This window comes from Schistosoma haematobium, chromosome ZW (genome assembly GCF_000699445.3).
Source record: "Schistosoma haematobium chromosome ZW, whole genome shotgun sequence".
NCBI lineage: Eukaryota > Metazoa > Platyhelminthes > Trematoda > Strigeidida > Schistosomatidae > Schistosoma > Schistosoma haematobium.
The window spans coordinates 74,024,238-74,038,370 of record NC_067195.1 but is presented as its reverse complement, the minus strand read 5'-3'; the positions used below and the strand labels follow the sequence as shown (position 1 = coordinate 74,038,370).

Sequence of the window (14,133 nt, the reverse complement as noted above, 5' to 3'; positions counted from 1 at the left end):
TTCTAGGCCTGAAAAATATTTGAGTAATTTATTGTATAATATATTCAAACAATGACATATGTAAGAGTTTGTCTGCATATCTACTTTATATTGTTAATATAGTTCAGTTAATAAATGACTAAGATCCTTGACACGGCTATGGATTCATTAATCATTTTCTCTGTTATAAAAATTAAATTTATTCATTCAGTAAATTAATATTTCTGAGATATACGATGTTGGTGAACAGTTGGGTATTAGTTTAACTCTTACCTGTACCATCATCATCTTCAGCTTTTTCTAAATCTGATATTTCCGTAGTTTTTTCACCAACTTCTTCATTACAAATTTGTGAACACTCTGATATGTTGACTGGATCTTTACATATTGATGAATTAATTGTCATAAGTTTTGGTATAATAAATTTATTATTTGTAATTGATAAAGTCATGGATTTTTGTGCACCATGAGTCTGTTCCAAGATTTCTTTATCTCCTTGTTGTTGCACTTTTTTTGTAGATTGATAATTTACATTGTTGATTGTAGTATTTTTCTGTGAACTTGTTCTTGAAGTTAAAGGTAGCATTGATTGACGTATAGCTGTTTCTAAATGTTTTGCTAAATCTAAACCAGTTCCTGGAGGTGGTGGAAGAATCGCTGCACGATAACAACCATCACTTATGGAATTTTCTTGTATACAATTACCAGTCATTTGAGTTTTCATACATTGAGATAAATCAACTTTTAAGAAATTAGATGATTTCATATCTGTAGTCAATAATGATGATGATGATGATAACGGTGGCTGTAATGGTGGTTCAGGTAAATATACTAAACCATACAGTGGAGCAGAAGCTTTACGTACATAAGATACAGCTGATGGCAATGCTGGAAAATGTGATTTACGCCGAGAATGTAATTTAAACAATAATGAAGTATCATTTTCATTATCTAAACTTTCCATATAACCTAACTGACCAACATAATAAATTAAATCGTCAACACAACGTAACTCAAACACATGATCTGGTATAATAGGTGAATTATCTAATTTTATATCGTTATTACTATTTTTAATTAACCTTGTAGTGAATTCATTAAGATTCAATAACTTTAAACGAGTATCACAATCATTTATATTTTTATTAATAATATTTGGACAATTATTTGTTGTGGCTATTGTAGTAGTAGTAGTAGTAGTAGTAGTAGTAGTAGTAGTAGTAGCCTGAGAAGTGTTTGGATGACACCATGGATAAGGATTTGTACCAGCTGGTTCCAAACAAATGATATCGTTTAAATTAAGTTCCTATGAAAAACGAGAAGAAGAAAATGAAAGTAAAATATTTCATTATCTTTATTAATGTACGTTGGTTATATAAGTTAAAACAAAAGACAGAAATAACGAAGCCACTATATATATATATATATATATATATATATATATATATATATATATATATATATATATATATATATATATATATATATATGTGAAGACATCCCATCTTGTATACGTCTAATAGAAATCTTGAAAGTGTATGTTTGTTTGCCTAGTGATTACCAAATAAAGTTGAGAATAATAACATAGATAGATGACGTTAGTGGTGAGATCTTGAATATTCAATGGATATATATATATATATATATATATATATATATATGTATATATAATTTCCCTTCGAGATTATAATTACGGTCTAACTTTTCATTCTGTATTTTAAGGTACACTACAGTGACATAAATATAACAGATAGTTGTAGATAATTCCAAACTCTTGAAACGAAATCTTTAGAAAAAATTACACTACACTAGTCAGCACTCATTCATTCAAGGAATAGAAAAAAAATTTCCCGAAAGTGCTAGATATGGAACATTTATTGAACACTGAAGTTGTTGCAGATAACTGTAACCTAATTAAAATAACCATCAAAATTCGATCAAGGAATGCTATGTATGTGGAGCTATAAGGAGAAAACTTAATGGAATATTGTGACATACTTCGATGATAAATATTAAATGAATTCCTGGAATTTTCAATGGGAATTTAATATTGTTAAATATAACTGTTAAGTTTAAAACGTTCCTCATAGTATAATAAATATTTTATTGAAAATCTTTTACCCGGAACATTCAGACATTAAGATATGTTTTTTAGTCACAGTATTTTACATACTTTGACCATAAATGAAGTCACTTTTTAATTCACCATATTTCACAAGCAAGTGACTATCAGGACTCAGTGGATAACGCGATGGCGTTTTGAGTGAACAGCACTGGGTTCGAGTCCCAAAGTAAATATCAACTCTGAGTTGCAGGTACATTCATCTGATGAGTCCCAAATAGGACGAAATGTGCGTCCTGGATTCCACTGATAGCTACGATCCATTTTTGCTTATAGTTACTTTTTATTGCTGTACATTTCATTTAAATATCATTCGTGAAAAAATGCTATAAAGACTACTATATTATGAAAAATGTAATCTTATGTTTGCTTAACAAATAATTAAAAAATATATTTTACGGTAACCTAATTCAGGTAAGCTATGCAGCAATAATTGGTTAGCGCAACTATTAAAACAAAGTTATACAATGCAATTAATTCAACCGTTTGATAGCATGAGTTAACATTCCAAAGTATTGACATCTAAACAGCCATTTCCTATCAGTAATGACACGTACCACTATAGTACATGTGAAAAAATTACTGATAACTTCAGTCTAATTGCGAAACTTGTTACTGAGTTATCCTTTTATCTAACTAATTAAGATTGTTAAAATTTATTTAGATTACGAATTCATCTAAGTTAAACAACACTGAAGATGTAAAAGCATCGAACAGCCGTTTCATTCTAGTGTGGAAATCTTTAGTTTTCAACTACTACTCCGCAACCGGGAACATAAACACTGAGCCGGGATCAAATGCTGTACAAGTTTAACCAGTATTCACACAATAATTTGGTAATACATGTTAAACATTAAAGTGAATACAAAAATAACATCCTCTATTGTTATGAAAGTTACAAAGTTGACTACTTCTAAATACCTAATATTTAAATATAGTACAAGCAATGTCAGGTCATTTACACTTATGGCTACATTATAATTTGATCGATGGAATTCAGTCAGCATTAAATGTTAAACAAACACGATACTGGTTACTACTCGATGATTAATCGGTGCCAATAATTTATACTAACTTGGACATCAGAGAGTTAGAGATTTAAACTGACCACGTACTAAGAGTTGAATAGTTTATAATTCCAGACATAACAGTTGATCAATTTGATGATTTGATTGTAAAATAACTTGTTAGGGTTTCCGTAGGAAATTTTTTATATAAGATACGAGTTAGAGTTAAAGTGGAAATTACGTGTACTGATACTGTAAACTGTTAAGTAATTCATAACTCTCATAGTTTCCATCCTGGGTTGATCATAGTCAGACAACCGATGTAATTTCAGAAGCACTGGACAGCTGTTTCATACTATTATGGGACTTCTTAGCTAGATGCAACCACGACCCCAAATTGTCTCCAACTTTGGATCATTAATCCAGAGGAGAGCAATCAACTCCTGAACCGCTACACAGACATGCAATGATGTATATGTCTAACTTCAGTCAGTACGTAGTCTCGCGCAACCATCTTCCATTATCTTTGGTGATTACATAATTATTTTTAATGTGGAGAGTTTATCGAGACAGCTGAACTCAGGACCTACAAACTTGAGTTTGTTTCTTGGTGGGATTATGAACGTGCGCCTCTAAGGAGTTTCATACTAATGTGAAGCATCCATCTGAAGCTTTTGAGTTTTCAATTGTTTTCTAACTAAGATCAGCTAAGAAAATCCAACAATCACTACTTTCTTCTCCAATACTTGCAATTTATGACTTGCAATGATTTTATTTTAGTTTTCACTATACCATCAAAGAAACTACGATACGGAAAACTTTTTTTTACCAATTATTTCAATCACTTTACAAGTAAAAGAAAAAAATAAAGCAAGTTGTTTGTCTGGGAAAAAATGTTGTTTTCTTCTTCTTCTGTATCGTCTAAACAAGAGCATGTTGTAATAATAAGTTGCGATGAACACATCATCATTAAAGAGTGTGTTCTCTTCAATTAAACAATGAAACATGATATATATACAAAGAATATAAATAGTTCAGTCCATTATTTAATAACAATAAGTTTACCAAGTTACATTCTGTATATCAGTAACAAAAACAAATGTGTTCTTTAAAAAAACTACCTGTTTTCTATCTTCACGATTATAACAACTACAATAAGAACTATGAAAAAATCAGTTATTTATTAACAATGTTTAACAGAATAGTCTGAATAAAATAGGATTATTTGTTAACAACAATCAACTCAATGGACTAGGTGATATATTGTGATAGGAAGTCAATTTACAGAAAAGATAAGTGATAGACACAAAGATATATGTATGATGTAAGGTGGTGGTTGGAAGTAGTCGACAGAAAACCATCCTAGACTTAAGTTTCGTGTTATTTGTCACTCGTCAGTAAGGTGTACCTGTACTTGGTGGGTCCAATCTCGTGTCAGTCAGTCTTACAGTCAATTAGAAATACATCTCAGTCCTTTACGAAGTCAGTTCTATTCAGTTGGCTCAATGGTAACATCTCTGATTGCAAATCTGGGTGACAGGACGAATCCACCACGGAGCATTAGTTTTCTTAAGATTACAGATACAACTTACTAACCAGTGAAAAATAATACGAAACTTAAGTCAAGGAAGGTTTTCTGAGGATTATCCTCAACCATCACCTTGCATCTCAATACAGCGTACGCAGTGTTGAATCATTTATACTAGCGGTTGTATTACAACTTAATTGACAGAATTCTGTCAGTGCTGAGAAGGGCTTGATATACATGACATTGACCACTACCCGGTGATCAATTAGTTGTGAATTTATGGATTAACTAAAAATAATGTGTATCTATTATATGTGATAAATATAAGTGACATAAAACTAAGTGTGGTTTATTTTTCTGTACTTATCACAATAAATGATGATGGTATGATCATAAATAGGAAATAAATAGTGGTTGATTTAAGTGCTTTTAAAAAGTATATAATTACCATATCCAGGTGTACGCTTTTTTATTAGAATATTTATTTAGTTTATTGTACACCAGTCCCATATGAGATGTGACTAGTTGTACCCATGGGAAACAGTTTTGATTGGATGTGGAGGTTTTATGATTTGTATGATTAGAAAATAATTTTGTTTCAAAACTAACGACACAAAAATGATGACCCCTGAAATTCCTTTGATTAACCATTGCAAAGAATCATACAGTGGCTTCTTAGCTTTACCTAGTCTATATTTATGGCATCCTCCTAGAGAAATTAATATGACTTCTGAGTTTTTCATAGCTTCCGGCTGAGCCACCAGCCCCCGAATGCCCTGGTATGGCCGAGAATGGGGAGAGTCCGCTCTCCCTCGAAAAATACTCTCACATGGCCACGCGTATATAGCCTCTGCCAGGGAAGTCCCACTCACTGCCTTGTCGTGACATTACTGTTGTTTACCAAATTGAGAGGACGAAAAGCGAATGTCTGGCGCTTTAACCGGCTTCGTGGACATGGAGAGTCCACCTAAGGAAGTTGAAAAACCCTGATTCCAAACCAATGGTGCACATGGGCTCCAGTATCCTGAGGGAACAAATAGTGCATGAACCAATCGTTGATCACCGGCTTCCATGGGACTGCATCTCCTTACGATGCTCCACTGCCTTGTGGATCAGACCTTCAGGTCGAAAACTCCAGGTGTGGCCCCCTAAGAAAACCACCTGCTTCAGTTTGGGCACCCGGGCAGTATCACAGTCCTCACACATAGCAAGTGAAATTTGTGTGGCGCATATGTATTTGGTGAAATGCTTTATGCCTCAGACTGAACAAGTCTTGTGGATACAGACGCTTCTTGAAATATATAATACCACACAGTGAATGCAACGGTGTATATGGTTGATTAGTTTTAAAGTTAACATGTGTAGCTTGAATGAATGATGATTTCTTAACAAACCAGTATTCTTGATACACATTCCATCAATATCACAATTGTTCAGGAAACAAAGGTATATTTTATTTACCAAAAAGCCAAATTTATACATAAACTATTTCACAAAAAGTCAAGATAGTCGTATAGTCGTTCTCATTAAAAGATCATTAGTAATGGCTATTTTAGTTTCAAGAATTAATTCAATATTTTTGTCATGAAATTAAGTTTCAAGATTTAATTAAAGTAATTCAAAGTAATAAGGTTGTAAGTATCAATGCCAAGGTTGGACTGGATAGTTTAAATCAGTTGAGAATCGGATAGAAAGTTAATAATTAATATATTTTTAGGATATCTTAATGAGTAGAAAATTGTATTTCTGACGTTTCATGACTTAACTTAAGTCATCCAAAATCTTGCTAAGCATTGAATTCAGAACCTTCAAGTCTCGTGGAAAACACTCAATCATTAGGTTCATTGGGTTAAAAGTTCAATGGTATAACTTCAATGTATATTGACCTGAGATATGACTTGATAATCAGCTATTGCCATAACTGATAGTTATTTCACTCACTATATGTTTGAACTCCACTGGCTAAGTGAATCGTTAGAACTATGAGAAAATTATGAAGGAAGTCACTAGTGAGCTAACTATTATAAATACAACCTACAAATTAAACCAACTTCCAAAAGCTTCATTCAACTAAACCTAACTTGTATTTAAAACCTAATGCTTGCTAGACAAGATGCATTTGAGTAACTTTAGAAATCCAGATGATGATTCTTTCTGTTCTTTGTCACAGAAGTTATCTATATGTAGACGTAAAAGTAACCATTAAATTCTAGCCTTTGTCACTTTTACCTAGGGGTTAAAATCAAAGTAACTATTCTGGTAGTGTTGGGTGATACTTCATATGACAAGGACTGTAATGTACAACAACTTTGTGTAAAATATAATGTATTATTGTGGAATTCGTCAATATTCTGAAGGCTAAAATAATAATCTCTAAAAGATTTGCATATAAATTACTTCAGATTTTAGATTCAGATTTGAATTTGAATGTATCATCAAAAAATTAAGCATTTAATACCAGATCACCTTCCTAATTCTTCTAGAGTGACAAGTCTAAACATTCAATAATTTTTGAGTTTTATATAAGCTTAGAGATTTTCGTGTCTATTTGATCTAAAATTGAAAAAAAGATTATCAAATTGCTTCTAATCTTATGACAGTTACTCACTTACGCCTGTTACTCCTCGTGAAGGAGCATAGGCCGCTCACAAGCATTGGCCATCCAACCCTGTCCTGGGCAATCCTTTCCAGCTCCTTCTAGTTCCTATTCATCCTTTTCATATCTGCTTCTATTTCACGACGTAATGTGTTCTTTGGCCTTCCTCTTTTCCGCTTCCCTTCCGGATTCCAATTTAGGGCTTGCCCCGTGATGCAGTTTGATGATTTTCGTAATGTATGTCCTATTCATTTCCATCGTCTTTTCCTAATTTCTTCTTCAGCTGGAAGCTGGTTTGTTCTCTCCCACAGAAGACTGTTGCTGATGGTATCCGACCAATAGATGTTGAGTATCCTGCGTAGACAACCATTTATAAATACTTGTACCTTCTTGATGATGGTTGTTGTAGCTCTCCAAGTTTCGGCTCCGTACAGTAGAACTTCCTCGACGTTCGTATTGAAGATTCTCACTTTGATATTGGTTGAAAGTTGTTTTGAATTGCATATGTTCTTCAATTGTAGGAATGCGGCCCTTGCTTTGTCAATCCTCGCCTTTACGTCTGCATCTGAGCCTCCTTGTTCATCGATGATGCTTCTCAGTTATGTGAAGGTTTCTACATCTACATTTAAACGCTAACCAGAAAAAATCTTATGACAGTTATGTTACATTATTTATGTTCCACTTTTTAATGTTCTTCGAACAAGATCATAATTCTAAAGCGTGTAACGATTCAACAGATATATCAAAACATTCTAAGTGATATATTAATTTGTGTGTTAGGAAGTTATCATCATAACTTTTTAGAGGGTATTGTATAAATAAATATTTATTTATATAAATAATAAGATAATGTATAGGAATACAACTTACCTTGAAATAACGGTTTGTTTTCTCATGATAAAACATTGTTATTGATTTAGTCCCAAGACGCCAAAAATGTCGACGCAACTATAATTTTTAATAATAATAATAAACGAATAAAATCAATGTGAAGGGATTTTGTATGCGAAGTTGATGTTAGTCATAAAAATCTACCATTCAGGTCATGGATAATATCTGTGAAATAGCAGAAATTTCGACTCAGAAACTTATTCATTAACTTATGATCAATAGTCTGTTTATTAAGGTTACAATTATTGTTTCACTTATGAGGTATAACACCGTTGGGTGTCATCTCAATGTTCTAGTTGGTTAAGCGCCTGGCGCGAGACTGATAGGTCCTGGGTTGGAATCCCGCTGGGTGCGGGATCGTGGATGCGCACTGCTGAGGAGTCCCATACAAGGACGAGTTGGCCGTCCAGTGCTTCCAGGTTTTCCATGGTGGTCTAACTTCAATTGACTCATGATTTTAATCTGTGAAATTTCTAAAGATCTCCACAAAACGCATTCTGACCTTTCTATATATAGACTATTTATAAAAAAAAACAGTACAACAGTAAATCATTTTTACAAACATTTACATTCAGTACATGAATACGTTCGACTACCATTGAAAATTTTGTAGCACATTCCTATTTTATTGTAGACTACTGTATGTAGAAACCACTTATAAATACGATTGTAAAACATAAGAAAATGATGTCATTTAAGAAGAAAATTTTCCAAGTTCAAACGTCTTCATTACGTAACTCCTTGTTACATTACTGAATTACGAGACCAATTGTTTATCTAAAGAGTTTATGATTATTGCTATTAATATTTAATCTTCTATTTCTAACATATTATACTTCTGTTGGTCTTAATTAGGATGAAATAGTTTGTCTAACAATAAAAAGATACAATTAGTAACAGTATCTATTTGTAGGTATAAGCAGTACATTACAAAAATAATCTAACAAATTAATAAGTCTAGTTTATATACAATAAATTTTTATTTTCAGAAGGGGTTTTGTAGAGATTTTAGTAATTTTAATAGTTGAAATCATGAGTCAATTGAAGCTAGACCACCATGGAAAACCTGCAAACACTGGACAGCCGTTTCGTTCTAGTATGGGACTCAGCAGTGTGCATCCACGATCTTGCATCGCAAGATTCGAACCTGAGACCTATCAGTGTCGCGCGCAAACGCTTAACCTCTAGACCACTGAGCTAGTGTTAATGTCTAACTTCAACTGATCCACTAAATTGAGTGACACACTCACCAACGTCATCAGTGAGATACTATCTCACAACAGACTTGGTTGAACTCCACTGGTCACTGTTTCTCACTAGAATTCCAAGAAAATACCCCTTGGAGACAGTCACTAGTGAGTATATATTGATTAATATCAGAAGAGTTTTTCCATGGTGGTCTAGCTTCAATTGACTCATGATTTCAACTATTGAAATTTTTATTTATCATATTTCTATTGAAATCAATCTGTAATTGCTTAGTAGGTTCTTTGTAAACTTATTCTATTCAAATGAATAATGTTTAGAGACAACTGTCACTTGTTATGTTACCCGCTGAATACTAAGATTAGATGGTGGTTGGAGGTAGTTGACAGGAAACCCTGGACCAGGGTGTCGAGTCACCTAGACTGGTGGCCATATTGCAACATGATCGATAGCATTTGATCTGCACTAATAAGGACTAGACACGCATGACATTGATCGCCACCCAGTGATCAAGCAATTGTGATTACCCACTGAATACTAATCTGAAAGTATATCATAATAAAAACTATCTACTGGTCGAATATAATTATCAGTGGTAAATGAATAAGAAGAGAATGAACATATTGTATATATATATATATATATATATATATATATATATATATATATATGTATTCACCAGTTTGGATGAAAAATGTAACCACCTATGTTGTAAATGTTGTAAATGTAATCGCTCATAGCGTTATTATTGCTGAGATTAAATGTTTATTGACTAAATTTTTAATATTAGTTCATGTGATATATTCATTCATGCAATTATAGTCATGGTGATTCTTGTATAAATCAATTTTAAAGTGATCTATTGATCAAAGTATACTCTTAATGAAAAATAAAACCGGAACAAGGTAATTAAGATTTAACCTCAATATACTAAAATTAATTTCTGAGTATAATCTTGAAAGAAACTAAGTGATTAATGAAAGAGGTAAAAGAATGGCTTTTTTTTCTCTACTCAAAAATGCTAAGATATATATTATTAAAGGATACAGAAAATTTGGTAGAAGGTCAAGTGGATGAACAAACGGATTATTCATGATTCTATACAAAAATGAACATTCGCAGATTAATATACTTAAGTAACTTTATGTTGTATGCTACTTATGTCTATCGACATATGTAGTATGTAACACCAATCAGAAATGAAAAGCCTAGTAATAAAAGATTGCAAAGATTGAATTGAAAAGTGCGAGAATGTAAATAAAGAGTAACCGCAATGAAGTTTGAGATAAATGATGAAAGATTTGCAAATAAAGTATTTAATGTATGATTTTCACACTTTATGTAATTTTGCATCAAATAATGGATAGGACACACATTGAGGAAAGCACCCAACTGTGTCACACGACAAGCCCTCATATGGAATCCTGAAGGCCAAAGGAAAAGAGGAAGACCACAGAACACATTATGCCGGGAAATGGAGATGGAAATGAGAAAAATGAACAAGGATTGAATGGAATTAGAAAAGAAGGCCCATGACAGAGTGGGTTGGAGAATGCTGGTCGGCGGCCTATGCTCTATTAGGAGTAACAGGCGTAAGTAAGTAAGTAAGTAAGCATCAAATGATAAATTGATTATCCCTACCTAATTGTTCGTTCAAAAAGAAGCTTACAATTCATTTCAGTTGAGTTATGTTTCTCAATCAAGAAAACAAATTCAGATGACGTAATATTATAGAAATCACATTGTATACTAAATCACATTAAAAAGGAGACTATAATTTGTTCCAAAAAACAACAATCAACTTCTCTTAACGTTTTTGTCTTTTCTTTCAGTTTTTAATAAAGCCTATTAAACATATATTCATTCGTCAATGAAAAAGAAAAAAAAGACTGTTAAACTTGAATAAGTTACTCTTATCAATAAAATAATAGAATAGTTTCATTCTGTCACGTAACTATTTACTTCAGTATTAAGTAAGCTGTAGTATTTACCTATTCGAAATTAGAATAAGTATTATGTAGACAGGATCTTTATACGGATACATTAAAGTAAGAAACTTTTGTTTAAATTTGAAAAGAAAACGCCGGGAATTTCTAAATGAGTATTTGTCTGATTTACTTATTCATTAAGTTACACTAATTAATCATTAGATTATAATGAATATTGTGTATGATGGAATTCTATTCATTAATTGTGTATTTCGAAAAGTTATTTTGATAGTACGTGGTTAGAAACAGTCTATAGGAAGCTATCAGTTTAAATTTTATACTGGTTGGAACTTTTCAGCATGAATCATCTTGAGGAGTGAGAGAATTAATGATTCCACAAAGATTTGACCAAAATTCTAACTAAATTTTATAAGGGATCTGTTATAGGTTGAATAACTAAGTAATGGCGTCTCTGACTATGAATTATTATGATGGCGGGTCGAGCTTCTGGGAGTACGTAACTTCTCTTGGAAAGCAGGAATGTGGATAAACAATGCATAGACTATTCAAAAATTGCGCTGTCTGAACTGATATGTTCTTATACAAAATGTATTATACATCATTGAAATCTGGAACACTTTTTTTATTTATAAATCTGTAAAACAACAAAAGCTTTCAGTAACCGTGGCATAAAGTCAGAATTTTGTTCACAGAGAAAAAAATGTTTATTCCTTGTTTTCACTATACAATAAGCCTATCAGTAATATAACCGTTTATTGTTCTTTCGTATTTGAATATACATCTTTAACAATTTTTTCAATCCTGTTTGATTTTGTACTACTGATTATTCGAGGGAGCACTTCATCTTATTCCTTAGAAACCATCATTTTCAATCAATAAAATAGAAATTAATTATTTTAACTAAATTATTCTATTCACATTACAATGAGTTATTAGTTTGTTCGTTTTATTCCCGTTCTTAATTTATCTTGTAGAAGTCATACAACCCTGTATGGTAGTCATATAATCTGACGTTTTCACTGCCTTCGTTTCTTAGCGTAGTCGATTCCTTGATATATATATATATATCATGAAAGCATGCTATGTATATTCCCATAAGAATCTTAAAGTAAACTAAAAACATGACATAAACATTTTGATAATTCACACAAGATAGTTCAATCACATAGATAATATATATTTTAAACAACTTGAGAAATTAGGACTAAGTAAATAAAATAACAGTCAATTGAGTTTAAACAACTAGAATAGAGATTCACTAGGTTTACTTGAATCTTCCTATTGATGATTAAGACTGCAATTGATCAGTCTTTTATTGACATATGTGCATACTGTGCGTATTGTCTCGATATTGCCTTGATTCATAAGCATTATGAGCAATGATGGATAGTAGCTAGCAGTGGGATCCAGGAAGCGCGTTACTTCCAGCTGACGAGTCCCAAATAAGACGAAACACGCGTCCTGGATTCCACAGCTAGCCACTATCCATCTTCGCTTATAACTTTTCTATCTACAAATCCAAGTCATGAATGATGTAACAGTTTAGAGTATATAATTAAAAAAGAGCTATTTAAAACCAGCTTGTTGTTACACCAGCAATTTTGATGAATAGACCTTGAAATAGTTATATTAGATATTTTAATCTATATGAATTTAATTATTAAATTATCTCCGAATATTGGAAGTTATCAGACAACGTGTTTGGGCATTTCTTTTTAAAGCGAAAACGGATTGTGGCTAGCAGTGGAATTCGGGATGCGCATTTCATTCCATTTTGAACTTTAATCTGGATGTACCTGTATCACAGAGTTGATGTTTACTCTGGGACATGAACCCAATGCTGTTCACTTCAAAAACTATTGATTAATCATTTTTATGTAGAGCTGAACATTGTATTGCAGAAGTTACAATATATAATCTGATATTGAACCAATTATTTTATAAGTTAGTCATTTATAATTGTTAAACAAGTTATTTAGAGATTCCAAGCTAAGATGTTCAATCACAAGTGACATCTCACTGATAATCAAAAAAATACAAAATAAACTAATAATAAAATAGATATGTATAGTAGGCATATTTCTATAGTTTTAGAAGCAGAAGCCTGTAATATTGCTTATTCTACGAATTAAATATTCTAAAGTACTATATATAAACGTAATAATGACATTCTTTTACTTACAACTGGATCCTTGTTAGTTCTATGAACCATCCAAGTTTCTCTAATGATTAAACTACTTCCAGAACGTTTAGTATGACGAACTGATTGAACTACACGCATCAATGGGATATTTCGTTGTCCACTAGAATTTAATTTAAAAATAACAAAATAATAATAAGCATAATTAATGATTGTAAAGTTATAATCTCCATTAAAATACATCAATGTTTATGATACTGAAAAAATAATAAATATTTTAGAAAAATTAAGTATTTCAAATGTAAACAATTATTGGACCAAAATCAATCATTATGATAGGAAATTGATAAACTTTGTTTATCAGAAGGGGTTTTGTGGAGATTTTAGTTATTTCAATAGTTGAGACCATAAGTCAATTGAAGCTAAACCTCCATGGAAAAACTGGAAGCACTGGACGGCAATGAGCATCCATGATTCCGCCCCCCCCCCATGAGATTCGAAACCAGGACCTACCGTCCAGTGCTTCCAAGTTTTCCATGGTGGTCTAGCTTCAATTGATTCATGATTCCAACTATTGAAAATTTGTTTAGTTGACGTTTTTTTCAAAGAAAAAATCGTTTTTTGTTTACTATAGAATGATTAATGCTTGTATTTGTAAAGAATGAAACAAAATAAAATCATATGCTTATTTATACTATAACATACTATCCTTATT

General features: G+C 32.0%; 1 protein-coding gene across 1 annotated transcript in view; it reads right to left on the bottom strand.

The window, feature by feature from the left end:
• PRKD1 (Serine/threonine-protein kinase D1) overlaps positions 1-14,133 on the bottom strand; it is a gene marked incomplete at its 5' end in the record, with an annotated part of 154,737 nt that overhangs the window by 17,290 nt on the left and 123,314 nt on the right. Inside the window, 3 exons of the mRNA XM_051212282.1 lie at positions 253-1,285; positions 8,103-8,180; positions 13,461-13,581. Coding sequence (XP_051072451.1) covers positions 253-1,285; positions 8,103-8,180; positions 13,461-13,581 — 1,232 coding nt within the window. The remainder of the gene's footprint in view (positions 1-252; positions 1,286-8,102; positions 8,181-13,460; positions 13,582-14,133) is intronic.